Consider the following 26,521-nt stretch of genomic DNA (forward strand, 5'->3'; position numbering starts at 1 on the left):
ACAAGTCAAGGTTTTTCATCATTCTTGGTAAAATAAGGGATATGAATTATATGATCTCTATGTTCTCTTCTGGCTTCAAAACTATAACCATGATCCTACCTACTTATGATACTAATAGAGTAATAATTTTGTCATTAAAAAGAAGAAAAATGAAGATTACAAGGTTCACTCTCTACCTTTCCTAGGTCAAATTCAAGAATAAGTATAAAAATTCACAGCCCATAAATACAGGCTCACATTAGACCCATTATGGAATAGCATAGCCTGAATTTACTACCACTTTTATTTATTTGTCAAACAATTACATTTGTTCCTCAGTATCTTCAGGGGATCGGTTCTAGGATTCCCCAAGGATATCAAAAAATCACGGAAGCTCAAATCCCTTATATAAAATGTCATAGTACTTCATATAACCAACACACCTTCTTCTATATACTTTAAATCATTTCTAGATTACTTATAATACCTAATCACAAGTGAACATCACATAAATAGTCTTTACACACCATTGTTTGTTGTTTGTATTATATTTTTGAATATTTTTAATCTGTGGCTAATACCATCTGTGGATATGGAACCCATGAATATGGAGGGACCACTTGGAATCACGGGGGTATCTGTGTACCAGGCACTGTCCTAGGCATGTGGGGGAACATCAGTAAATGAAACAAAGATTCTGACTTCTGAGAAGTTGCATTTGACGACAGGAAAGACACATAGTCAACATAATAATGTGGTTCTTACCATGACTGAAATGCAGAGCCACTGAGAACTGGCTGAGCACAGGTGGGAGCAGAAGGACCACCTACTGGGGAGAGATGGCAGTGGCTCACCTAGGCCATCAGTGACAGAGACAATAAGGAAGGTCTGCAGATTCTGAAGGTGGAGTCAAAACAGAGGTGAAGGAAAGGGATGAAGAAGATAATCAACGGAAGGATGGGTGTGGAGAGGGCTGGGATTAGGAGTCGATGTCAAACATGCAAAGTCTGTGAGACTCACGGAAGTCAGATGGAGAAGTCAAGGGAGTCAGGAGACTGAGATCACCAAGGGAGATGGAGATGAGGAGAGAAAAGGAGAAGACCAAAGCCTGAGGTCTGAGGTGTGGTCAAGGAAGAGGTCAGGAAGGAAAGGAGGAATCAGCAGAGAACATTTTGAATGAGCCACCAACAAAAAAGGACAGAAGTCAGGCATCCACAGTGTCACAGAGAAGGCTAAAGAGAGGCTCTAAGTCAGCTGCATCAGGTCCTACTAAGACAAGGAATTCCACAGGACACCTACAGGCTCTGGCAAAATAGAGCCAATTCAGTCAGGTGGCAGGTACCAGATCCAACTGGAGTGTGAAGGGGAATGAGAGGTGAGAAAGCAGGGACAGACAGGGGTATAGAAAGTTCTTTTCAGGAAGGTCAAAGAATCGGAATGGGAGGTAGAGAGGAGTGTAACAGGCAAGGGAAGCATTTATTTCTAAAAAAGGTGATATCATAGCACATTTGTATATTGATGGGAAGAAATAATTTTTACAGTTGGAACTTCAAGTTTTTAATACATTGGTAGCTAACTCATAAATTACTGACCATGGCAACATATTTAAATTCAATTTTAGTCATTTGGCTAAAAGTCATAAATAATACAAAGTAAGCTATTATTGTGCAGAAGATAGTCTCCCATTTCAACTAATAAAACTCCTTGGGCAAGGATATACAAAAGTTTTGTATTAGATTGTCCTCTAAGGGGACATGGGGAAGAATTTTACATGCAAGTTTCCAAATCCAACTAGAAGTCTGAGGAATTTAATTGACATTAGGTAAGTAAAAGTGTTTGGAATATTCAAAGTAAGACTTCTAATTCCTACTAACACTACTTTTGTACAAACAGAAACTATCTTTTGAATGCATATCTAGGAAGTATCCCTAATACTGGGAAAAGTCCATTTATGGAATTATTACAAGGTAAAGAATGACTCCAAAATTAAGAAGAGTTTCCCAGACAATTTAGAAGGCAAATATTCCTCAAAACAGGGCATAATTTTACATCTGAACTGTCCACACATCCTGCTCCACAGAGAATAAATGCCTGCTTAAGATTCAGTACAGCCTTCAATACAAGCCAACTTTATCATAAAATATCTGCACACAGTCAGGAAATCTATTATTATAGCCTGGCTATAGAAACTAGAGAAATCAGCTGGTTACTATTTTTAAAACTTAAACTTTTACAGTCAAAATAAAATAAAGCCCGACTCTTTCAGATTTTAGTTTCTATGGATACATTTTCTTACACAAAAAGAGGAGTGCTGAAATTTTCATCTGGAAGAGAAATACGTTGCTAATAATAGTTTTAAAATAAATATGCGAACATTTTTAAAAATCTATATTCACAAATATTTTGGGTGACATGCATTTGACATATAAAGGAAGCTAACCTTACATAACCTATTAGATTATCATCCTAGGCGTCTACATTTTATTGAAATTGAAAGGACCCTTGTAACACTTTCTTGCTTACCTTGCTTCTCTAATGAGAGGATGGCCAATTATTTTAGGAATATTTATGGCCAAGTGAGATGATGAAAAGTTTAACTTTTAAAGAACTTAGGCCCTGATATTTCTGACCAGACTTTTCTTTTTATGTCTAAATGATACATAAAAATAAGTGAGACGGCTTTCTATAGGACTAATACTCAGTCTGCTACTTGCAAGTTATGTGACCGGAGGCAAATGTTACCTTCTAGAGGAAGAAGCAGACGACACCTCAGTACACACAGATGTTCTGAGACTCAGAGAACAATAATGTGCGATAATGTGCTTTCTATAATTCAATGATATAATTTTTGTTATCTAAAATTGCTGCCTGTGGCTGTGGGGGTTTAGCTCAGTGGTAGAGTGTTCCTTGGTATGCAAGAGGCTCTGGGTTTGATCCCCAGCACCACCAAAAATAAAATAAAATCATTGCCAATAAATAAAATCATTAGCCTGTCCATTTCTAACTTAAAACTTCCAGGATGTTAGTTACTTATGACTAAGCAGAACACGTTTTTTACTCCCCAAGATGATGAATTTGAGAATCTCCAACATTCAGGGGGAAATACTATGGCATATGCTTCTCATCTCCTGTACACGCATAACTCAGTTTATTGCAAGCCATGTTTTTGTTACAAACCAAGAAATGACAGTGTCTTCATCTGCCATAACCACGTCCTCTTATCTCTACATATTTGTTTCCCTCCTACTGTAGCTTGGAATGACCTCTCCATTTGCAATACTGCTACACCGTCCATGTCACCATCAACTCGCACGTCTACACGTAGAAAAGACCACTTGCCAAGCCCCCTGCTTTGGCTCTTCTCTCACAGATACCTTACACAATTGCCAAAGTAATTTTCTTACAAACACATCTGATGATTATGCTATTCCAAAATATCACTGGAAAAGTCTGATAATGTCACTTTTTTTTTTTTTTTAATTACATCCAAATTCAGATCTTCCTTTCTAGTACGGTAGGGGAAGTATGCTAATTCTTTATCAATAAGATCAGACTCATTCCTCTTTTTTTTTTTTTTAATTTTTCAAAACTTGTTTTAGTTAGTTATACATGACAACAGAATGCACTTTGATACACCATATATAATGGAGTATAATTTCTCACTCTTCTGGTTATACATGACGTAGCATACCACCGGTCATATAGTTACATACGTACATGGGGTAATAATGACTGTTTCATTCTACTATCCTTCCTACCACCATACCCCTCCCCTCCTCTCACTCCCCTATACCTAATTTAAAGGAACTATTCTTTCCTAGTGCCCCGCCCATTGTGAATAAGCATCTTCATTTCAGAGAAAACATTTGGCTTTTGCTTTGGGGGACTGTATCAGTCTCATTTCTATATCTCTGCCTGAACTTAGATCTCTTTTTATGTCATCCTTCCCTTCACTCTGACAAATCATCCCAACTTATAGGAGTCACCATTTGGCAACTATTCAATCCACAGTGATTTTTTCTTTACTGAAATCCTATTGCTCTTACAGTCAGAACCACACTAAGCTGTGTAACACAACATCAAATGCAGGTAAACGAACAACAGTGTCAGTATAAAAGGGAGCAAGGTTCAAATCCCATTGTTGTTGCCAACTGTGGGCCATTGGGCAAGTTCCTTAACCACTCTGAACTTTGGGCACTTCATTCCACAAAATGAGTAATGTGTACCTCATTTCACTGTTTTGGTAAATTCTACAATGTAAGCAAACTGGAAAAAGACTCATGCAATGCCCAATACCTGGTTGTAGCCTGACAAAAATACCAGTTATTTGGGAGGTTCAGGCAGGAGGACTGCAAATTCAATGCCAGTCTTGGCAACTTAGCAAAACCCTGTCTCAAAAGCAGTACAGCATTGGCTTAGCATGCTCAAGGTCCTGGGTTCTATTCCAGTACTATGAAAGAGAGGAGGGGAAGAGAAAGAACAGGACACATGCACACCTACATGTATGTGCACACACTGTTGTGAGCTACACAGCTCTAGAAATCACCATGTAAACCAGGTTATATGGGGCCAGCAAACTCAGTCATTCAGGGGTACTCCTAGCAGGTTAAGTGGATACTTGTAGTGCTCATGTCCCTTCAGCCTTTCCTTTTGATTAGACGCTAAGTTTGGGAGGGCAGGCATCCTTGAGCAATTATGCATATGCCCCTACTCTTTCCATGAAAAATGCATATTAGTTAATAGTTCCCTATTCCTCCTGCCCTATCCTACAACAGATCTGCTTTGATGAGACTGAGTTTTTTGTCTTTGGCTTTCATTAAAGAGAGTACTGAAAATATCTGCAATGTAAAACAGATGCTTTTTTGTTTTATCCCTTCCTTCTTTCTCGATGGTACACTTATGGGCACCACCGATGTTTCTTGATGTTGCCCTACAATATCTATGTGAGAGATTTCTTTTAACTTAGTCCAAGAAAAACTATTCTTCTCTTATGAAAAATGTCTATTTCACAGGGATGCTGACAAAACAACAGGCAGTTTGCCTTTACATTCTGATTATCAGGAAGTAGAAGGTCAAGTACAGTATTCAATTTTAGCACCTAAATAGAATCTTGGGATCTTAGGACCCTTTCCCTTGGTGGCCAGTACCATCTACTCTAATACAGCTTTACCACGGTGTAGACATTAATAATTTTCTTCCAACATCCATTCTCCTCTTGTTCCTTCTACAATAAGACTTCCCAGATTTTAGCTGAGCTCACAAATGCCAGTCTGAGAAAATATGTCTCAATCTCTCTTTTACTAAATAACTATGGGGTAAACAGGAATGGTGTGGAGAATTTCTGGGTTGGGCAGCAAAAGCACACTCTTCATACTCTGTACTTCCTCTTTGCTCTTCTGAGGGGTCACAGCCTAGATGTGGTGGTAAACCAGATTTGACCTTGCAGAAGATAGCAATATTCTAGAAGAAAGAGCAAAACCATACATGGCAGAACATTCCTAAGATTTCCAAATCCCACTCCACAGTACTTCTGTCAGGATGAACTTTTATGTGGGGGGAAAAAAAAAAAAAATCAATCCATCTTATCTAACCCTGTGTTATCTTGGTCCTTTGTGAAGCAGTTGAAGCAATTCACACCCAATTTATCCTAGTTCCTAATGTTTTGGAAGTGTAATAGCTTACCCCTTCCTTGTCTGTTCCTTTAAGCTACTCGCAGCGTTTTTCTTGTATGAAAGAAGGGAAGAAAATCAAAAAAAGAAGGAAAAACCACACAGACACAAGGGATCAATCTGACACCCAGAATCTGCCTGAGCCCCCACCATGTCTTTTACAGATCCATCTCTGAAGTAGAATGATTCTCTTTTTCAAAATGTGATCAAAAGGAGAATAAAATGAGTTTGCGTTTGTTGAGAGCTTTTGAGTTTGACTTCAAAGTATTGTCACATTCTACATAGAGAAGGAGAAGTAAAAGGAGAATCTTCTGCCCTTCAGCTTCCAACAAGGTCCCTCTGTGGACTCCTTCCAAACTCACAGGTAAACTGAGTTCAGCAATCATGGAAAGAGAGCTAATAGGTGTGACAGGCAAGTATCGATCTTGAAATCAGTTTCTCATATGACTGAACTTTTAGAAAATTGTGATAGTAATGCATACTCAACAAACCAAACATTACAGGAAGTTCTTAAAGAAAAAAGCAACAGCCCTCTCCCTCTTGTCTCACTCTACCCAATGCAGTCAGTAATGACAGTCCTTTGGGTGCTCATTCATATACATTCCCATTCTCATCTGTTTATAGACATGTAGGCCTTATTTTCACTTACCCTGTCAGCAACATAAAACACACATATGGTTAAATAATATCCATATATACCAAAATAAGTAATAATCTTTAGTGTAGACATACCAAATTTTAAGCAATCACAGCATTTTGAGGAAAAATTTTAATTAGTCTTCTATTGATATAAATAGAAAAAAATTAAAAACTGTTATAGGATATGCATTGGAGGTCAATTCCCATTAATTCTACTTCCAGGATATAGTTCCAAGTCCATCTAATTTTCTGACTCCTCCATCTTCACTGCTAGCACCACTGCTCAACTGGACTACTATAATTGCTTCCAAATGTTCTCCATTTCTCCATTCCTACCCTTGCAATTCATGCTTACGAAAGCATGATTCCTTAAAACCCTAAAGCAGACAAAATCACAGGGGCCCCCTGCTTAAAGTCTTCCAATTGGTCTTCATCAATATAAGAATGAAACCCAAACTCCTTCCAAAGTTCCAAAAAAAATGCACATTTCTACAACTCTTTCTAACTTAACTGGCCCCTGCAGAAGGCTCTGACCTTACAGCTAGCCACTCTCCCCTGGGACACCTGGACTTCTTTCTGCTTTGGGGCCTCTGTACCACCTGTTTCTTCTACCAGATGTTCCCTCCTTCAAATAAAAGGGAGAGTTTTACTTGTCATTCACACCCAGGGTTTCACAAGAAGGGTTTCCCTAGTCACCAAGTCTAGAGGTACCATCTTTGAACTACCCACCACCCTGACACTACCCACCACACCTCCCTAGTTTGATTTCCTCATGTCTTTTCAGTGTTTGAGAATCACCTTTGTAGGAGTTTAATTCTTTGTTATTTTCCCCACTCAAATGTGAGCACCACAAGAGATCTTGTATGTCCCATTCCAGGTTACATTCCACATAATGAGAGCAATGCTCAGCACACAGAAGGTACCCAAGAATGTACAACAAGTACATAAGCCAATCAATCAACTTAAAGCAGTCTGTGTGCCACATACTTTGATCGAGGCCTTCTGTTCCCTTTGTTGGGAGAAAAAGGAAAGAAGAGCTCTAGCGTAATTTAAAAATTTGACATCGGAATTAAAGGATCTGCATGTAAACCCAGCTCTGTCTTTTACAAGTAAATTATTTACTTCTTTAGGCCTCAACTACTATTTTCTTTTGGAAAATGCGGGATACTAACATAGCTTACAGGCTTGCAATGATCAAATGAGGTAATGAATACAAAGAGATTTTAAAAATACTCTAACATACTATTTCTATGGTTTGAATGTGAGCCCACAAAATTCATGTGTTGAAAACTTCATCCCCAAATTCATGTGTGGATTGCATTGGGAATTGGGCTTTTGGGAAGAATTAAGATTAGATGAGGTGCAGTTCCCATGATGGCATTAGTGGAAGAAAGAGGAAAAAGACCCAAGGTAGCAAGCTCGCTGTCTCCCCATGTGTCCCTTTCTGACACGTTATGATGCAGTGAGAAGGCCTTGCCAGATTGCCAGCACCTTGATACTGGACTTCCCAATCTCCAGAACCATGAACTAAATAAATTTATGTTCTTTATAAACTACCTATTTTGCTATCCTCAGGTATTTTGCTATAGCAACAGAAAACAACAGACTAGGACAGTTGTATAAATGTTATCATTACTTCAATAAATACAGTATGTAATATATGTATGTGCGTGTGTGTGTATATATATATATATTATATATAGGGAATATCAAAATTTGATTTAAATTTGACACATTAATAATAATTTCAGTACTAATTACATGTAAGACTTAGAGAATCTTTACCTTTTTATAACTGGAAATTCTCTGACAAATGCGCTCAATTCTTTCACTGCATATGGCACTGAATTTACTCTGAAGGTCAGGAGGAATCACTTCACTTAGAGAATTTAGGCTAGCACAGTTTTGTACAAAATGATCATCACTTTTAGCCAGGGCTTCAAGAATCTGTAGTGATAAACACACAATACAAAATCAAATAAGGAAAAAACAAACTTCAAAAGTAGCCACATAAAATTTTCATAAGTTAACACTCCAGGGTGACTTTCTGGTATTGCTCTTCTCTTAGTGGCTCCCCAGGATTTCCATGTTCTTTGAGGCACTGTCAGGGAGGTGATTTGATTTGACTGTTTGGTATCTCAGGTTACACTTCTGCTGAGTATAAAAGGCTGCTTGGGGAGGCAAGTGGACTTCAAAGACTCCCTGCTGGACAAATCAGTACTTCTGATGTGGGAACATATTTTCTATATTTTAGTCAGAGTAACCCAGAACATTTTTTTCCCCTTCAATTTGGTGGGAGAACAAAAAAAGCCAGGAAAAGCAATAGCATCCTGATAACTGAGAGCCCAGCACAGAGTGCATTTAGCAAATGCTTGCAGAAGGGATGAATAAATGAAAAGTAACCTGGGTAAAATATAAATTAAGTTTATGCTGTGTCTGAGCTTTAGCTGATAAAAGCATCAAATAAAGCATCCATATAATGTTTTCAATTAACAATTTTTTTTGAATATTTGAATCAATTGTAAGGCTGTGTGTGTGTGTATGTGTGTGTGTGTGTGTGTTTACCTTAGGTTGCTGAGAACTTCCAAAGGATTGAGAATTATGTGGTGTGTTTATAGATGGCATTTATGACTGTTAGAGATCACGGGGATTGATCTTACCCTTAACCAATATTTTTATAATACTCTGTAAGACATAAAATGTGTTGCCATTTATTTATTTCAGCCTCTTACAACCTCTACTTCCCTGTTACACTAAGTATGCGGTGTGAGTTTTTTATTTAATCATTAGTCTAGAAATCAGAGTTGGCCTTATCATTAGCAGTATGTGCCTAGCTAAATGACTTAATTCCTTTGACTTTCTTCATGTGTAAAATGGAAATGATATTTGCAGTACTAACATAATTATCATATGTAGAATAATCCATGCAATTCTACAAATTTGAAATAGATTAACAATGAGATAAAATAACTATAGTAATGTGGTTCTAAACTCTTACATAGTTCCCACTGATTATATAATGTAGTTGGAAAGGGGCTGCATTTTGGAAATATATATCCATAGATGGTACAATATCATCATAATTATATTTTCTTTAAAGTTGGCTTCTGGAATATAAAATAAAAAAGTAAAATATTTATTTTTAAAATAGCTCACTTAGATATCCATATTATTTTCTTCCACTAAATTTTAAAAATGCATATTATAACTGGTAACTGTCTCAACTACATATATTTAAAACAAGAAATAAAATGAAAAAATAAAGGTACAAGAGATGTATCTCATTTTTCTTTGGAATATCTGAGTTCTCACAGGATGAGAGATAAGCAGAAGGAAACACTAGAGTCCAGGCTGTGGAGGGCACAGTAAGAGTCTGAGGGACTCAACTTTTAGAAGTGCCATGAAAAGAAAGCTCAGAGTCACATGTTTTGTCCATTTGGATATAAATTCGCTTCCTCCCTCATCTTGCTTTCATCTAAGGACCATATGGTGATGTCCTTTCCAAATACGACTTGTATAAATGTCTGTGGATCTATTCATAACCTGATCTCTAAGTTTCTTGATACTTGCAGAATTTTAAATTTTTTATAAGGTATTTTATAAGGTAAATTTTTATAAGGTATTTTATAAGGTAAATTTTTATAAGGTATTTTTATAAGGTATTTCAGAATGTCAATGACTAGGGTCAGGAGATAATGTGCATTTAAAAAAAAAAAACCTGTCATGAAAACTATCTGAAACATATTCACAATACTGAGTGAATGGAGGCAGCAAACCTACTAAACATAGGAAAGTCTTTGCCCAATTACCTAATGCTTGCCTGGGCAAGAATTCTATCTGAGTCAACACTGTGATCCAAAAGGATCAATAAAAGGAAGACTGCACACATACTTAATAACGAAAGAAAAAGAAAAAAAAAAAAAAGTTGAATGAGCTAGCAGCTGCAACACATACAGCCATGCCACTTTATCAGGTTGCTTTATTTCTAAGGGTGACCCTGCGGGTGGTGGGGTCACTCCCACCTTGGCCGTCAGGCTGAAGAACCCCTTGGGCTCGATCATCTTCTCCACCACGTTGCACTTTATCCCAGCCGTGCTGTCATACTCGTATATGACCCCGTACTCCAGGTGGACGTTGTCCACGGTCAGGCTCACATGTTCCTTCTTCCCGTCGATGATGGCCATGGTGTTGAACTTGTCAATTGCCTCTGGAATGCAGACAATCTTACTTCGCCAAAGTCATGAATGGTTTGTTCATTTCCTCAACTAATTTTGATCCTCAAATAATTTTTAAAGAGTTCTTTAAAGGATGGCTAAATCTGATGTGCTAATAAATGAAGCATCCATTCTTAACAATTTGAAAAATAAAAGCGTTTTATAGAAAGCAAATAACTGAGTGACCCAAATCTCACCACTTTAATATGATCAGTCTCATCTGCATACCACTTAGATCTGTGGACCATATGTATATTTATTTTTACCAATATAAACACTACAGATGTGATTTTGTTTGTTTTTTCAAGAGAAGCATACACAATTTAAAGTTAGGGTTTCTAAAAATGCTTCAAACATTGAATGAGTATTTTCTCAAAGCAGCAAAAAAACATAAAGAAGGGCATATTGTAGAAGAGAAAGGAGATGTAAGAATTGTTTTTTCAACAGAGAGGATAGGATGCCTGAAGTTTCCCAAACAGCATCTTTAGGGAGAGATCACTGAGAAAATTCATCATTATTCACTACACTAAAACTTTCTATATAGAACGTCCGCCTATAGATTTTTAACCTGTGATCAGTCAGCTGGTGGAAAAACACTTAAAATGCCATGTAAGAAACTAGGAGACTCAACAATAAATATTAAATAAGCAAAAGTAAAATTAATCATTTAGAACAACAAAGTCTTAGAACAGGATAGTAAACTGTATGTATTAAATAACTGAAGGGGAATATTGGTTTACCTTAAGTAATTAAGTCCCAGAACAGCCAGAAATCAATTTTCAACTATCAATAAACCAACCTACCTTACATTGTGACACCAAAGTGGATTTATGTCAAATGTGGAACATAAGCCTCAGGATGAGGTCCTGAGGCTCGTCCTATTTTGAGTAACTATTATCATGTCTTATCATAATAATATTACTGCTCCAATGAAGTTGAGATATTTCTGATCTTGTCCATGGGCTGGATAGGATCCAACTAAGCAGTCCTCTAAAGAGTGTTTCCTAGGAACCCCTTCCATGGTGGTATATACAGATGTCATATGACAAGAAACATATTTGGTCTTTAGTCCCTATTCCTGATGAGGTACTTCTAAAATACTTATAACTTACTGAGCTATTGAGACAACAGGAGTGTTTTTTGATATTCATGACGAGCTCCTTTCAGACATACACTAGTTTGTGTTCATGAGGTCAATCTTAGTGAGCCCCTCGATCACTTCAAGATGGCGGCTGACTGTCAAAGGAATCGACTATGCATTTAGGGGTCTGGAACTTTCAACTCCACCCACAGACGTCTGGGGGTGGTGGGTGGGCTGAGATTAAGTTCAGTTACCAATAGCCAATGATTTAGTTAAACACATTACATAATGGAACCCCCTAAAAACCGATGCAGACTGGAGAGCCCCCTGGCCCAAGGAGGTGAACACAAGCATACACCCAGAGAGAGACACAGCCCAACTCCATGGGGACTGAGCTCCTGTGCCTGGGACCTTTCCAGCACTCACCCTGTGTACATGTTCATGTTGTATCCTTTGCCATATATCAGTGATAGTAAGTAAAGTGTCTTACTGAGTTCCATGAATCATTCCAGCAAATTATTGGAGCCAAGAAGAGGGTGTGCGAACCCCTGAATTTAGATCCAGTTTGTCAGAAATACAGGTGAAAACCTGGGACATTGAACAGCATCTAAGGAAAGGGCAGTCTTGAGGGACTGAGCCCTTTACTTGTGAGATCCATGCTAACTCCCAGCAGTAGGTGTTGGAACTGAATTACAGCACACCCCACTGGTATCTGGAGAGTAGGAGAACTGCTTGATGTGGGGGGAAAAAAACCCCACACATATGGTGTTAGAAGTGTTGCCAGTAAAAACTGCCCAGAATAGGGAATTCTCCAGCTGTACTGGTTTGAAAGAATTTAATGGTATAAATAAAAATGTCCAGAGTCATCCACCAATAAGATGAGTGGAAAGACAACAAGAAAAGAATGATAAAAGAGGATTCTTTTTCTATGAAAAAGTTCTAGAATAAAAATTCTATGACATAAAAATTTATGTCTGTCAAAGGTAGACATAAATGTAATGGCCTCAGTTGCTCTTGGCAAAGAAGCCTCTGGATAAAGCCATTTGCTGGATTGCTCAATTGAGAAAACAGAAATAGCAGGAGAATTTATCCAAAGACCTCTCTCTCTTCTTTTCCCATTATTAGTTTGCCTCTTTCCTTACTGTCAATGTAAGAATAAAGTAAAAGCTACTCAAATCAAGAAAAGATTTTTAAAGAAACTAAGGACCTCCCAGACAGGGCTTCTACATTTTAATGAACATGCAAATCTTGTCAAAATGAGGATGGCCTGAGGTTCTGCATTTTTTTTATTGGTAACACAGATTGAACCCAGGGGTCTTAACCACTGAGTCACATTTGCAGTCCCTTTTTTTGTTTGTTTGTTTATTTAGAGACAGGGTCTTGCTGGGTGGCTTAGGGTATCCCTAAGTTGCTGAGGCTGGCTTTGAACTGCCTCAGCCTTCTGAGCCACTGGGCTCACAGGTATGCACCACCATGCCCAGCTGAGGTTCTGCATTTTTGTCTGGTTTGCGATCACTGGAATAGCAAAGTCTAAACAACATTCAATCTGCTACATACGGATTTTCAGTTTTCCCAGCATCATTTGTTGAAAAGGCTATCTTTTCTCCAATGTATGTTTATGGCACCTTTGTCTAGTATGAAGTAACTGTACTGAGTCTTCTATTCTTTTCCACTAGTCTTCATGTCTGTTCGGTTCTAATACCATGCTGATTTTGTTACTATAGCTCTATAATATAATTTAATGACTGGTATTGTGATGCTTCTAGTTTCACTTTTCTCACTAAGGATTGCTTTGGTTCTTCTCGGCCTCTGATTTTTTAAATGAATTTCATGATTGCCTTTTCTATTTCTCTGAAGAATGTCATTGGAGTTTTAATAGAAATCACATTAAATCTTTACAGTGCTTTTGGTAGTATGACCATTTTGATAATATTAATTCTGTCTATCCAAGAACATGGGAGATCTTTCTATCTTCTAAGGTCTTCTTCAATTTCTTTCTTTAGGGTTCTATAGTGTAGATTGTAGAGGTCTTTCACCTCTCTTGTTAGATTGATTTCCAGGTTTTGCTTTGTTTTTTGTTTTGAGGCTTTTGTAAGTGGGATAGTTTTCCTAATTTCTCTTTAGGCTGGTTCATCATTGGTGTATAGGAACCCCAATTAACACCCATTAATGGGTGTTAAATTTTATATCCTGCTACTTTGCTCAGTTTGCTTATAAGTTCTAGAAGTTTTCTGGTGGAGTTTTTTGGGTCTTCTAAGTATAAAATGATGTCTGTGGCAAACAGGAAAGGCAGTGGAATGATTCCGATATAACTTTCCTATGTACATATATAAATGCACCACAGTGAATCTCTACATCATGTACAACCACAAGACGGGAATCCTAATTAGAATGAGATGTATTCCATGTTTGTATAAATATGTCAAATTATACTCTACTTTCATATATAACTGAAAAAGAACAAAAATAAATAAATAAACAACATTCAATTCCAACTAAGGAAATGTGACATAATTCAGAATTGAACTCTCATTCTACCACTTAACCAGCATAAGCAAAGCCCTTAACCTGCAAAGACCTCAATTTCTGGATGTTTATAATCTTACCTACTTGATGAGATGCTCTGTTTTAATGACGAAGTGAGATCATTCATGTAAAACATTTAAATAGTGCCTACCAATCAGGGTATGGCTATTACTGCTTATTTGACATGACATCTATGTGGTGATAATGACTTAAGATTCAAAGTCATAAATGGAACACAAAAGACCTTCAACATTAGTGAGTAGATACAGAGTGGAAAAGAAAACTATTAAATGTATAGGGTGAAAAAGAAGAAACCTACCTTCAACTTTGCAGTCAAAAGCATCCCCTGCTTCATCTCCAGGAGGTTTGGAGTTAGCTTTTTGGAGGTCCTCCTGAGCGCTCTCAATGCTATTATAAACCCACTGTATGGAATCTTGCTGGAAATGAGGGGAGAAAGAAACTTCAGAGGTAATAAATAGTACTTCTTAAAATGCATATCCATTTCATAAACTTGCTTTAGAAGAAGAGTTGGCCATCTTATTTACTACTCTAGTTTGTTGAAAAACAGCAAAATTTGAAAGAGAAAGACAATATCAGATTGGAGAGTCAATGACAATTTAACAAACTGACTTTTTTCAAGCTTAAATTATCATCCAAAGATATGTTTTATGTAAATTTATCTTCCAAAGATATGTTCCAAAGATATTTTTTTAAATAGGATGTATTTCTCAAATGTCTTACTTAAATGCCTCAAGCACATCTTAAAATGAGTTATAAATTATATTTTAAAATAAGAAAATGTTAGATGGACAGTTTGGAGCCGAATCAATTTTCTATAATTGTATAAACCACTTAAATGCCCCCCAACAGTCACATTATTTTAATACATTTAATGCTGCTTTGAATCAAACCAACATGAAAATTGGAAGAACATCTTTTATCTCATTGAGTTTCTAACTCATGTAACTATCTTTTAATCCTTCCGTGCCATAAATCATCTTGTATTTTAATTGAAACAGAAGTTCCAATCTTATTTAGAGAAATGAGAAAGATGAAATGGCTACCAAATAAATGTTTCAAGGGTTATATTATTTCAAGGTTTATACTTTTCTTAGAAAAAGTTATAAATCAAATTGAACTGAATTACTGAAGTGTGATATAATCTATTTTTCTCTTGTACCAGATTCACAATTGTATTTATTATACTATCATAAATCATTAAAGTGATAGTTAAGAGCCGGGGATGTCGTGTAGTTTAGTAGTAGAGTATGTATTTAGCAAGCAAAAGGCCCTGGGTTCAATCCCCAGAACCCAAAGCCAACAAAAGCATGCTAGTTAATTTGGTCACCTGTTGTGGCCACCAATGAACCACACGCCCTGTATCCACTCCTTCTGTAGTCCCTTCCCACACGAACCTGGGCTTAATCCTGTGACTCCATATATCCAAGGCAAGTACCTGTTCAAATAGGGGATAATATTCCCTCTGGAAATCCTCACACCATGCAGAAGAGGAAATCCTGCAGGAGACTGGAAAGGGAAGCCATACACAGAAGCTCTGGAGAACAACCTGCCACATGAGGCAGGAGGCCACGGGGAGGGCAACTGAGGCACCTAGTGAGATCCCAGCTGAACACAGCCACATAGGAACCACCCCCAGTCAAGTCAGGAGAAATCATCAATCACTGTTGCTTTAAGACACTAAACTTTGGGGTAGTCTGTTTTGTAGCAATGGATACCTGAGAGAACATGTTACTTAGTGAATTTTTCTGTCCATTTATTGCTTTTTAAAAATTATTTCACTGATCAACATTCCTCTAAGAAGACAGGCTGGGAAAGAGAAAAGGAACGAAACTCAAATATTTCAGTTTGGGGCTTGATAAAAATTCTGAAAGAAGGGGGAAGGTTTAATAATTTCTTAAAAATCTTTTGAAAAATGCATTCAATCACATAGCTTAACAAATATTTATTGAACTATACTATCAATCAGAATAAGCTATGAGTTTATGTGTAAATTCCAATTTCCATGTTAGCTTTGACCTTATCAGTAAGCAAAATTGATCAGTTCTTTCCATGCAAGTTCAAAATTTTGCAGAACATTGGCCCTGGTCTATGAGAAAATCACCATTTATGTTCTTGGTATAAACACATTCATATTCTCAAATCTAGAAAACAGTACTTCACCATGCATGACTATTAAAAATTCAAGACCTCTCTAAAGTTCCTTCTGCATCTAGTTGATTAAGTTGAGCAAAATTTTCTCCTACAGTCCAACCTTCACTTTTTCGCCATGAGATAATGAACTTTGCTTATGAATTAGGATTCTAATTTTATCTCTCTGTGTCACTTATGGATCAAAAAATAGTGATTAAAATTTTAAGGAAAGCCAAGCACATTTTGGCACTTTCTCTTAAAAGCTAACCCAGTTTCCTAAATAAAAATATCTAAAAATCAACCCACAATTGCAACTTTTTCACAGAAGTCTTAGGATAAACAGTATATTTATAATTTACATGTACATACACAGATACAGTGATCATTATTATATTCTAAAGTGATTCTAAGAAAATAGCTCAAACCTTTGAATTTCAATTAGATAAACTCCTACCAAAATGAAAATGAAAATACCCAACAGCACTTTTTAAGCAAGTAATAATATCGTAACAATAAGATGCAACCAATTAAACACAGTCCACTTTGATTAATTATGCAGATAAAATAGTCATTATGGGATTTACAATGCTGCGTTTAAATTCACTTAGAAGTGGAAACGACAAACGGCTCTGGCACTATTCTAGGCTATCCCCTTGGTCTCCTTTGCAAGTCTGAATCACATCCAGATAAACTGAGGAGCACTCTACCTTCATTGGTCGCCTGTATTTCCTACAGGCTGTAACATGCGCAATGACACTGGCGTGGGTCTCTTTGCTGACATTGATTCCGTTCACTTTGATAATACACTGTCCAGGGTGAAGGCCAGCTGCTGCGGCCACAGTTCCTTTAAATATAAATGGGAAAATTGCCAAAAATGAAGTTGAAGAATAAGATTCATCTTTATCATACATAGAACCATGAAAGCAATTTTAAAATATAATAAAGGTCTAGCTCCTGATAAATTTGGTTCTGATAGCAATGCTCTCTCAACATTTTTCTGCTTTTTAACTCACCATTCAAACTGTGATTAAAAGAACACTTTCCCACCTCCCTAAGAATTAGTTTGAGGGAATATTTCACAGTGACCTTTAAAATGCTAATAAGTTATTTTCCTCTTTAAATGTCTAGTCTACCTAATTTCCTAATATACATATATATATAATAAAAAATACAAGTCAGAAACATATGTCTTATCTTTCTTTACAGAAGACTTAACATTAAAAGAGAACTTACTTTTTCCAAAAATGCCAACAATTTAATATAAATATAAAAAAGAAAAAAATATTTTTTTTTTGGTGGCATGGGGAATTGAACTCAGGGCCTTGCCTATGCTAGGCAAGTACCCAACCACTGAGTCACATTCTCAGTCCCTAAAAATAAATTCTTAAAAGCAAAAAACTCAAGTCAATTAGCCACTATGAGCAGCCTGGATGGTCTAAGAAAAATAAGTGTTCAGGAACCAGAGAATCTGTGGAGAACAGAGCAGATAATACTAATTTTTCAGTCACTTTGTCTGCATAGGTACTGATTTAAATAAGAAGTGGCATATTCTAACCAGTGAGTTAAGATTTTTCTGAACCTTCCAGTGACTGATATTGTATAACCTGAGCAAATCAACACTGACAAAATACCATTAATAAATATAATACACGTAATTTTCACAAATGGTTGTAAAATATCATAAATATGCTAGAAAAGATGTTCATTGTAAGCATTTTCTCCCATGAAGGAAGTATTAAACACTTTTAAGAAAATTAATATTTATGAATGAACCTTTTCCTTTCCTCTCAGTCCCCAACAAAATTCACTCCCCAAAATATCTAGTGGTTTTTCTGCATTGAATTGAGTCTTGGGAGAAGGAAGGACATTCCCAGCAGAGACCAGCAGGAAGAAAGGAATGGAGTCAAGAAATCACCTGGACATGTGGGGGCACAGAAGCAGCTCTCCTGGTGTGAGCTCAATACTGGGCAGGAGGGTGTAAAGGAGAGAGACCTGGGTGGCTGAGCAGAGCCCCAGCGACCTTGTATGGCTGGTGTGAAGCCCTCAGCCTCTGAACCTTATAGGCATAGAAGACTCTGAAGGCCTTGTGTCTAAGAGCCAGAGTTATTGAGGTAAGAAAACAGAAGTCAATCTTAGGAGATAATTTTAAGCAACTTTTGACCCAGTTATTCCACTCCTTGGTTTATACCCAAAGGACTTAAAATCAGCATACTACAGTAACACAGTCACGTCAATGTTTATAGCGGCTCAGTTCATAATAGGTAGATTGTGGAACCAACCTAGATGCCCTTCAACAGATGAATGGATAAAGAAACTGTGGTATATATACACAATGGAATATTATTCAGCCATAAAGAAGAATAATATGATGGCATTTGCAAATAAATAGATGGAATTAGAGAATATCATGCTAACTGAAATAAGCCAATCCCAAAAAACCAAAGGCCAAATCTTTTCCCTAAGTGGAGAATGATATATAATGGGGGTGGGGGTGTGGGGAGTGAGAGAAGAATGGAGGAACTTTAGATTATGTAGAAGGAAATGAGGGGGAGGAAGGTATGAAAAATGGTGGAAGGAGACAGACATCGTTACCCTGTGTACATGTATGATTACACGAATGGTATGAATCTACATCGTGTACAACCATAGAAACAAAATGATGTACCCCATTTGTGTACAATGAATCAAAAGGCAGTCTGTAAAAAAATTTAAAATAATTAAATAATTAATTTTTTTTAAAAAAAGAAGGATACATTTAAAAACTGCTGAATAATAACAGTGGTCCAGTAAAGACAAGACAGTCTATCGGGAGTCACTGATTCCACATTCATGAAGCTGCTCAGGAGAAGGGACAAAAATCTTCATCCAAGTCTGAAAGCCAGTGGCCTGAATACAGGCAAGAGGACTTCTGACCATGCTGGAGTGAGTTGACTACAGGGACTCACTGTGAGAACAAGGCTGCTTTGACCACATACCATCAGTGTGAAAAGAAACCAGAGAAAAACATCTTTTCATGTAATGCACACCTGAGAGCGGAAAAGTACAAGAACCAGACTTAGACCAACCTCATCACTAAACTCCAAAGACAGAACCTTGTTCCTTAGAGGACACTAATAAGTAGACCCAGTTCACTCAGGATTTCAGTAACTTTCTAGTATTGGTGATGTGAACTCCTTTTTTGGGTTTTTTGAAAATGAAAAAGAAATTTAATATCTAATATCCCATTTCCATTTTAAAAAATTTAATGAGTTACTGAAACAGTTTTAAAAATCTATCCATCTCTACTTTTAAAACTTTGAGTGAAAAGACAAGTTTTGGTATGATGGATTTTTATCATAAACATGTACAATAAATTTTATAATGTAATAAATGTCTAACTATATGTTCTTGATAAATTTTATTCTGATAGCAAGGCCCTTTTAATATTTTCCTCTCTAAGGTCTGACTGATATTAAGATGCTTCATGTTTCTCAGCACTAAAAGGTATTTATGTCCCCCTTGTTAAATAAATACATGGCTTCTCATGCTTATAGAAACACTTCTTGCTATAGTAGTCAGTTATTTATTATGTTTAGCAATGTGGGAACTGTTATTCCCTTCCACTGTTAGAGTCATTAAAACAAAAAATACATATAACAACATGTCAATAGCTGACTTGTTTTTCAAAAAATAGAATGAAATATGAACAACTTTTTAGTTACCAAAATTATTTAATTTAAAATATACTTCATGGTGAAATATATCCAAGATTCAGAGGAACACCTGAAGGAATTAAGTAGCAACAGGAAATAGAGTTCACAAAACACTCTAAAGTCTTAAAACTGCATTACTGACCAAAAACAAAACAATCAACAATTACTTGCAGTCAAGTAAAATACAAATATACAACCTTAATATCATCAATATCCTTTGGTTAAGATGAAGCATATAGAAAAGTGAGATTGAGGTATCAGTCATTGTATTACCAAATATTTATCCAGGATAAATATATCTCAGAATTTTAAAGAGATTTCCTTGGAAATTTTTGTTTCTTGAATGTACTACTATTCAGTTAATATAGTGAAAATGATTAGTGAGAAAATTCATAGCAACATGATTGTGAATATTTTAAATATATTCCTATTCAGAAAGGAATATCCAAACCATGCTGCAAAACTCTATACCAAGCAAGATGAATTTCTTACCTCTTCCTACTGCATGCACAACAGAAGGGCCAAATCCTCGGATCTGGAATCCAAGCCCATCAGCTGAATCTGGGATTTTCACTGTCCTAATATCAATCAGAAAAATAAGGTAAGATAATTTTTGTATGCCACAATTGGTTAAAATGACAGTCATCTACACCTTTACTCACTCTTTCAATAAATACATATGGAGGGTCTGCCACATAAAAGACATTGGCTAGAAGCCCTGGGATACAAATATGGTCCCCACCAACACAAAAGCACAGAACTGGTATACAATACTTAATTTCTAAATTGAACACAATCATTACATAGCATATCCTGAAAAACAAATGGAGTCTGGGGATAGACAAACCTCATTCAGTCACTTGATAATTATATAGACTCCTTAACTTCTTTGACATAAAGCTTCAAAGAAACTGTTCACAGAAAGTTAACTGCTGTTAAAACTTACTTTTCAGGGTGTCAGTGAGTATTAAAAGAGACACAGTTGATAAACTGCCCTGGGCTGTGCCATGAGCTAGGTAGGTACTTAATACAATGGAAGTTTCTCTCATTAATATACTGGTACAAAGAAAGAAAGGAATACCTTGTGAAACTTCTTGATGAATATTAATATAACAGAAACACAATGTTAATAGGTTTCTACCTGTTGAGAACTTCATCAAAGAACACCAACAAAGAACCAGTTATAAAGAACAGAGCTGTCAAACACTACATCAAAATAATTAAAGAATATGATTAACTTTAGTATTTGTGCAGTGAAATTCTAAAAGAATAATACATCAAAAGGTAAACCTGAATTAAAAAAAAAAAAGAGGAATATTTCTTTTAAATCCACACAGAAAAAAAATATGAAGGCAGGGAAAACCTGAGTCAGCTGTCATGCCAAACCAGTGAAGGATGTTCAACTTGTCACTAATAAATGAGGCACTCCACAGAAGGAAGCCAGAAATCAGATAGCAACAATGAAAAGCAGAGAACACCAGATAAGATGTAACATCATAACAATAAAGATGAGTACAAAATAGACTGCAGAAAAGGGCAAAACCAAAAGAATACAATGCAATAAATTTGGATGGATAATGCTTGATGCTCAAGAAACATTTTCCAAAAAATGAATTAATTATGAAATCAAGGTTCACAGCTCTTCAAGGGCAGGTTGGACAAAGTCTGAAGTTAGACAGAGCTGGTGGAAGTAATTTGAGCAATACTCTGTGCCTAGAAAACTTGAGAAAGTCATACACTGCATTAGGCAATGATGGCAAAGGCTATACCTGCAACCTTGCATATGAGGCATTTGGTGATAAAAATACAAACTGTGTGTTCTAGGGAAACTTTGAAGTCTTATTATAAATCAATTTATACAGTACGAAGTGACCTACATATATGTGGGATGGACGTGAGAGAATTAATATGCCCTTTATCCCTAATTAAATACCCTTTGGTGTACAAGGCTATAGCCATTTCCTTTGAATAGCACAGAGTTAATAGTGTCTGTCAAGGATACACAGTGAATTTGCATTACACTTAAAATGAAAGATACTAAGAAAAATAAGATTATAAATAGATATTCTGGTGAGCATGAAACAAAAATGGCCTGCATATTATGAATAAAAGTTCACTTGTACTGAAATAACTTAGGAGTTTTGGGGCATGATGAATTACTGTTGCTTTCAAATTAAGTGTAATTTACAGTTGCCTTTCAACCCTTTCTGAGTAGGTTTTTCTATCCTTCTGATATTGCTGTGTAAGGTTGACTCTAATATTCAAGATTATTTTGTTTTTGTTAACAAAAATTGTACAAAACACCAGAAGATTCATTTTTAGGGGAAATGGTGCAACTCCAATAATAAAATGATCTTGTGAGAAAATATTTCCCCTGTTAGGAATACTATATTTCTTATTAAAAGAAGAATTAAATTTATACAAGGGGAATGTTCTATTTCCTGTAGAAAATAAGTTTGCTAAGTTCTGCTATATAGGTTTTTGAAAAATTCCTTGATATAATCAAGTGTAAACTACGGTTAGAATCAAAAGAAAGCTCTATTGTATTTGCCTCTGATATTTTTGCCTTTTCTCCTCCAAACAGGATACTACTTAAATTTTTAAAAAGATATTTTAAGAAAATATAAGGGCGCTAGACAAAAACTTCCATGCAGCTTTTCCTGAGGTCTTATGCCCTCTAGACCCAAAGTGAAGATAACCTCCAGGGTAGCCTTGGAATTCAAGGCAGGAGAAGGTAACTATGATGTAAGACAAAAGGAACTGATTGGAAAGAGCAGAGATCTTCCCGCCTCTATCCAAAATCCCTTCATTTGTACTTCATTCACCCGTGTGAGAAATAAATACCTGCTCTGCTGAGCCACTGTGTGTGTTCTGTTTGGACCACAAGTAGTCCATAGTAGCTAATTCAGCTCATGGACTTTCTAAGAAAAATTACCTGTTCTATTTTATCAGAAAATTCTCACAAGAGAGAAACGTGCATCATCACCTTTCACTCTCTTATCAATTTAAGAGGAAAGAAAATCAAAGAACTCATGGGGAGAAACTGTAAACAACAGGAATGCCTTATCAAGCAAGGATATCACAATGAACGCCAAGAATGAAGTAAATATTTATAATTATCTTTAATATGTCAAAGCTTTCCAAAAACACTTGTAATGATGGGGAAGCTATCGATTTACATAATTTGAATGTTAATTTTCAAACAGAAATGTTAAATTTGGTATTGATAATTTTTTCAAAATATTTGATTCCATAATAATAGAGTAATAGCCGCACAGCCTGTCAGGGCACGCTGTACTACTGTGGAGGGTGTCTTGATTGTCACAACTGGAATTTGGGAACTTCTACTGGCATTTAGTGGGTAGAGGATGGGGATGCAGGTAAACACCTACAGTGCACACAGCATGTCCTCAAGGATGTCGTTAGCAGATGAGTATTTTACTTCACCAGAAATTATTCTGGATGGGAACCAGCACAACTGTAAAAAGAATATGTACACATCGTGCAATAAAAATTGCGACTTGTATTAAGATTTTCCACACGAAATGTCACTCTATTTATACTGGTTAAGTATATTATCTAAAATACTATACTACAATTTTTTTCCTATTCTCTTAGTAAATTGCATGACCATTATTTCAAACTGTTAAAGACTTGTGTGTGTGTGTGTGTAAATGAGTAATTTACAGTACTCAGTGGAATAAGGAGTCAAACAAAAGAAAAGGGGAAAAATGAATATACCATCTTCAAAAAAGTTTTTAAATACAAAATAGGTCCTTTTTTATTATTAAATATAAAATACATTTTTTGATAATGAAATTCTAGTATTTTCAGGCCTTGTCTTTTAGGAATGGTCTTCTCACCTCAAATTTTCTATACATTAAACATGACATGAAACAAAAGATGTTCTTGATATTATCATCAATGGAACAAAATGAAATGAGAAAATGGGTAAAAGTACCATGTATAATATCACAGGAGTACTCACTATGTGCTAAACACCTCATTAACGTGCCTAGACTTACTGAGTGTCTTGGCAGCTCTGTGCACAAGCCTGCCCATCTTATGAATGAGTATGCGGAAGTGAACACTGAAGTGAATGTTGAAGTGAAGTGCCACACTTAGCGGGCAAGCAGAGGAAGAAAGGGTTGGACCTCTGGTTTCAAATACCATGCAACAAACACTGAGGGAAAGGTCAGGTTCCACAGGTCCCAGCTCTGCTCTTCTAGCACTAATTCTAGGAGGGGGATTTGCTTTTGTCTGCTTAGTTTGAAGACACTGGACTCACACTCTTCTAACTGTTGATATACATCTGTCAGCGGACCAGTCAGTAGCTGTGGGATTAAACCAGAGAAAAATGGGCAAAGCCTTTATGCTTACTTAAGATTGTTTTGGAATACTACTCCCTTATTTCTTTCCAGTCAGTCCTCTCCCTGTTAAAGTTCCTCAAAGTATCAAGAGATAGGCAAGTGGAATAGCCTCATCCCAGGCAGAGCTGGATTAAGGGAGAGGAACAGATCATAATTAGGTTTAGAGGGAAGACACTGTTGTGGTTCTTTGCTGCCCCCTAGGCCAGTCTTCCTAAATTACTAACTTTAATTAATGAGTCACTCTGTTAGACCACTTGGTAAGTTACTGGTGGAGCTAAAGCATTCATCCACCTTAATGATTTCACATTGCCAGGAATAGACTTACTAGGGAGAATCTAGCCATTAGACTGCACTTTGACTCCGGTAAACTACACACAGGGCATCCAGATGTTTGTGATTATATATAACTATGCAATATTTTTTACATATAATAATACATTTTAAGACAAGGAAGGATACTATATGGACTTAATTTTTTTTTTTTTTTTTTTTTTTTTTTTTTTTTTTTTTTTTTGCGGTTCTGGGGATCGAACCCAGGGCCTTGTGCTTACAAGGTGTACTTAAATTTTTGTAAGTAAATAATCTTGGTTTTGAAGTGATAATAACATTTATCTTGAAATTAATGAAGTTGCTTATTGATAAATGATGTAAGTAAAGTCTAAACAGTAATTCTGATATAATCATGGTACACAAAGACAATGCATTAAGTACTTTATGTGTATTATCTCAATTGATTAAATAATTCAGGGCAAATCTGATAATATTAGTGCACTGATAAAAATAATTTTCAGAAGAAAAGTCACTCAGTTGCAAATACACCTACAACATGGTAAAAAGCCAGAACACATAGCAGCATATAAAGCATGGCCCCACATTGTATGCATACGGTTACACATATATGCATCGACATTGAGAAAATGCATCAAACACAAAATTTCAGAAAAATGGCTATGGATAAGACTATTAGAAAAAATGTTCCCTTTAGAAAAATCTGTACTAACTTTTCTACAATAAACATGGATATTTTTCTAAGTATAGGCAGCAAAATGATAGGTATTTCTACAGATTTTTTTTAAACAGTGAGTGTATTACCAGGCATACACAATCCTGAAGCATCTCTCAGGCTTGATACCCTTTCTTATGAGCACTAAATTAAAAATGGTATCTAATCACCTCAGAGTATCAGAAAGTCTGATAGCCTTCTAACACTGGTCTACTTTATGCATTGAATGTAGCCCTTGCTGCTCTGCCACTGCAACTTATTTTTAAAATAGACATGTTTCTTTCTCTTTCTCTCTCTCTGCTCCTCCCTCATATCAGGAGAAACAGGATTACCTTTCTTCCCCTTTTAGGACAATTTATATGTCCTTAAGTACAAACCCACCAAAGGAATGAAGTAATCCAGACTTTGGGGATGGTACCAGAAGATCTCAAAAATGACTATCTCCCAAATGAACAAGTAAATTACAACTCCAACCATGAACACATGGAATATAGCCTTTGAATTACCTAAAAGTACCCTGTTCCTGCTGAAGAGAAGAATCACGGTTTCCAGGACAGAAGTCCCCTGTGTTTCTTCTTTGCTAGCAAAGCAATAAAATTTTCTTTCTCCTTTTTCTCAAAATTGTGTCCTCATTATTGGATTGGTATCAGGGACAAGGACCGAGCTTTCAGCAACAACTTCACATGCAATTCTTAATTCTCACTCATAATTTTCTCACTCATGGTCAACCTCAACTTAACTCAGAACAGGAAAAATCTGGCAGCAAAAGGAAAGCATTCTCTCTACTGAACTACATGATTCAAGTAGCAAGCACTTTTCACAACAAGCGATACAGTTTTCCATGGCCTACAGACCAGTATTTGTGAGCTGGTTAGGTTTAAATGTTCTAAAATATGAGATGCTTAATTCTAAAATTTACTTAGTTAACTTTCTATTTCACTCATCTATGTATAATTTTTTTAATCCCACAAAAAAAAATCACACAACTTACTCCCTTGGCTTTGTGCTCACGAGAACTCTTAGAGGTTTTCTGCTGTTTAAGCATGATTTCAGGAAGCAATCCACTTCATTGAAAGGTCTCATAAAAACCAGGTCACCATTAATGGCAAAAATCTTTTTCCCAACTTCCATGCCAGCCATCTAAAAGAGAAATCACAAAAAATAATTCAAATGGTAATTTAACAAAGAATCTAGGTT

General features: G+C 36.3%; 1 protein-coding gene across 3 annotated transcripts in view; it reads right to left on the minus strand.

Annotated features, from left to right (window-relative positions):
• Prex2 (phosphatidylinositol-3,4,5-trisphosphate dependent Rac exchange factor 2) overlaps positions 1 to 26,521 on the minus strand; it is a 273,671-nt gene that overhangs the window by 108,890 nt on the left and 138,260 nt on the right. For all 3 annotated transcript variants that reach the window (XM_047553955.1, XM_047553962.1, XM_047553971.1), the window contains 6 exons: positions 26,316 to 26,464; positions 20,444 to 20,529; positions 16,967 to 17,103; positions 14,428 to 14,545; positions 10,310 to 10,494; positions 8,073 to 8,234 (listed from right to left, as the gene is read on the minus strand). In XM_047553955.1, coding sequence (XP_047409911.1) covers positions 8,073 to 8,234; positions 10,310 to 10,494; positions 14,428 to 14,545; positions 16,967 to 17,103; positions 20,444 to 20,529; positions 26,316 to 26,464 — 837 coding nt within the window. The remainder of the gene's footprint in view (positions 1 to 8,072; positions 8,235 to 10,309; positions 10,495 to 14,427; positions 14,546 to 16,966; positions 17,104 to 20,443; positions 20,530 to 26,315; positions 26,465 to 26,521) is intronic.

Source organism: Sciurus carolinensis, chromosome 1 (assembly GCF_902686445.1).
Source record: "Sciurus carolinensis chromosome 1, mSciCar1.2, whole genome shotgun sequence".
NCBI lineage: Eukaryota > Metazoa > Chordata > Mammalia > Rodentia > Sciuridae > Sciurus > Sciurus carolinensis.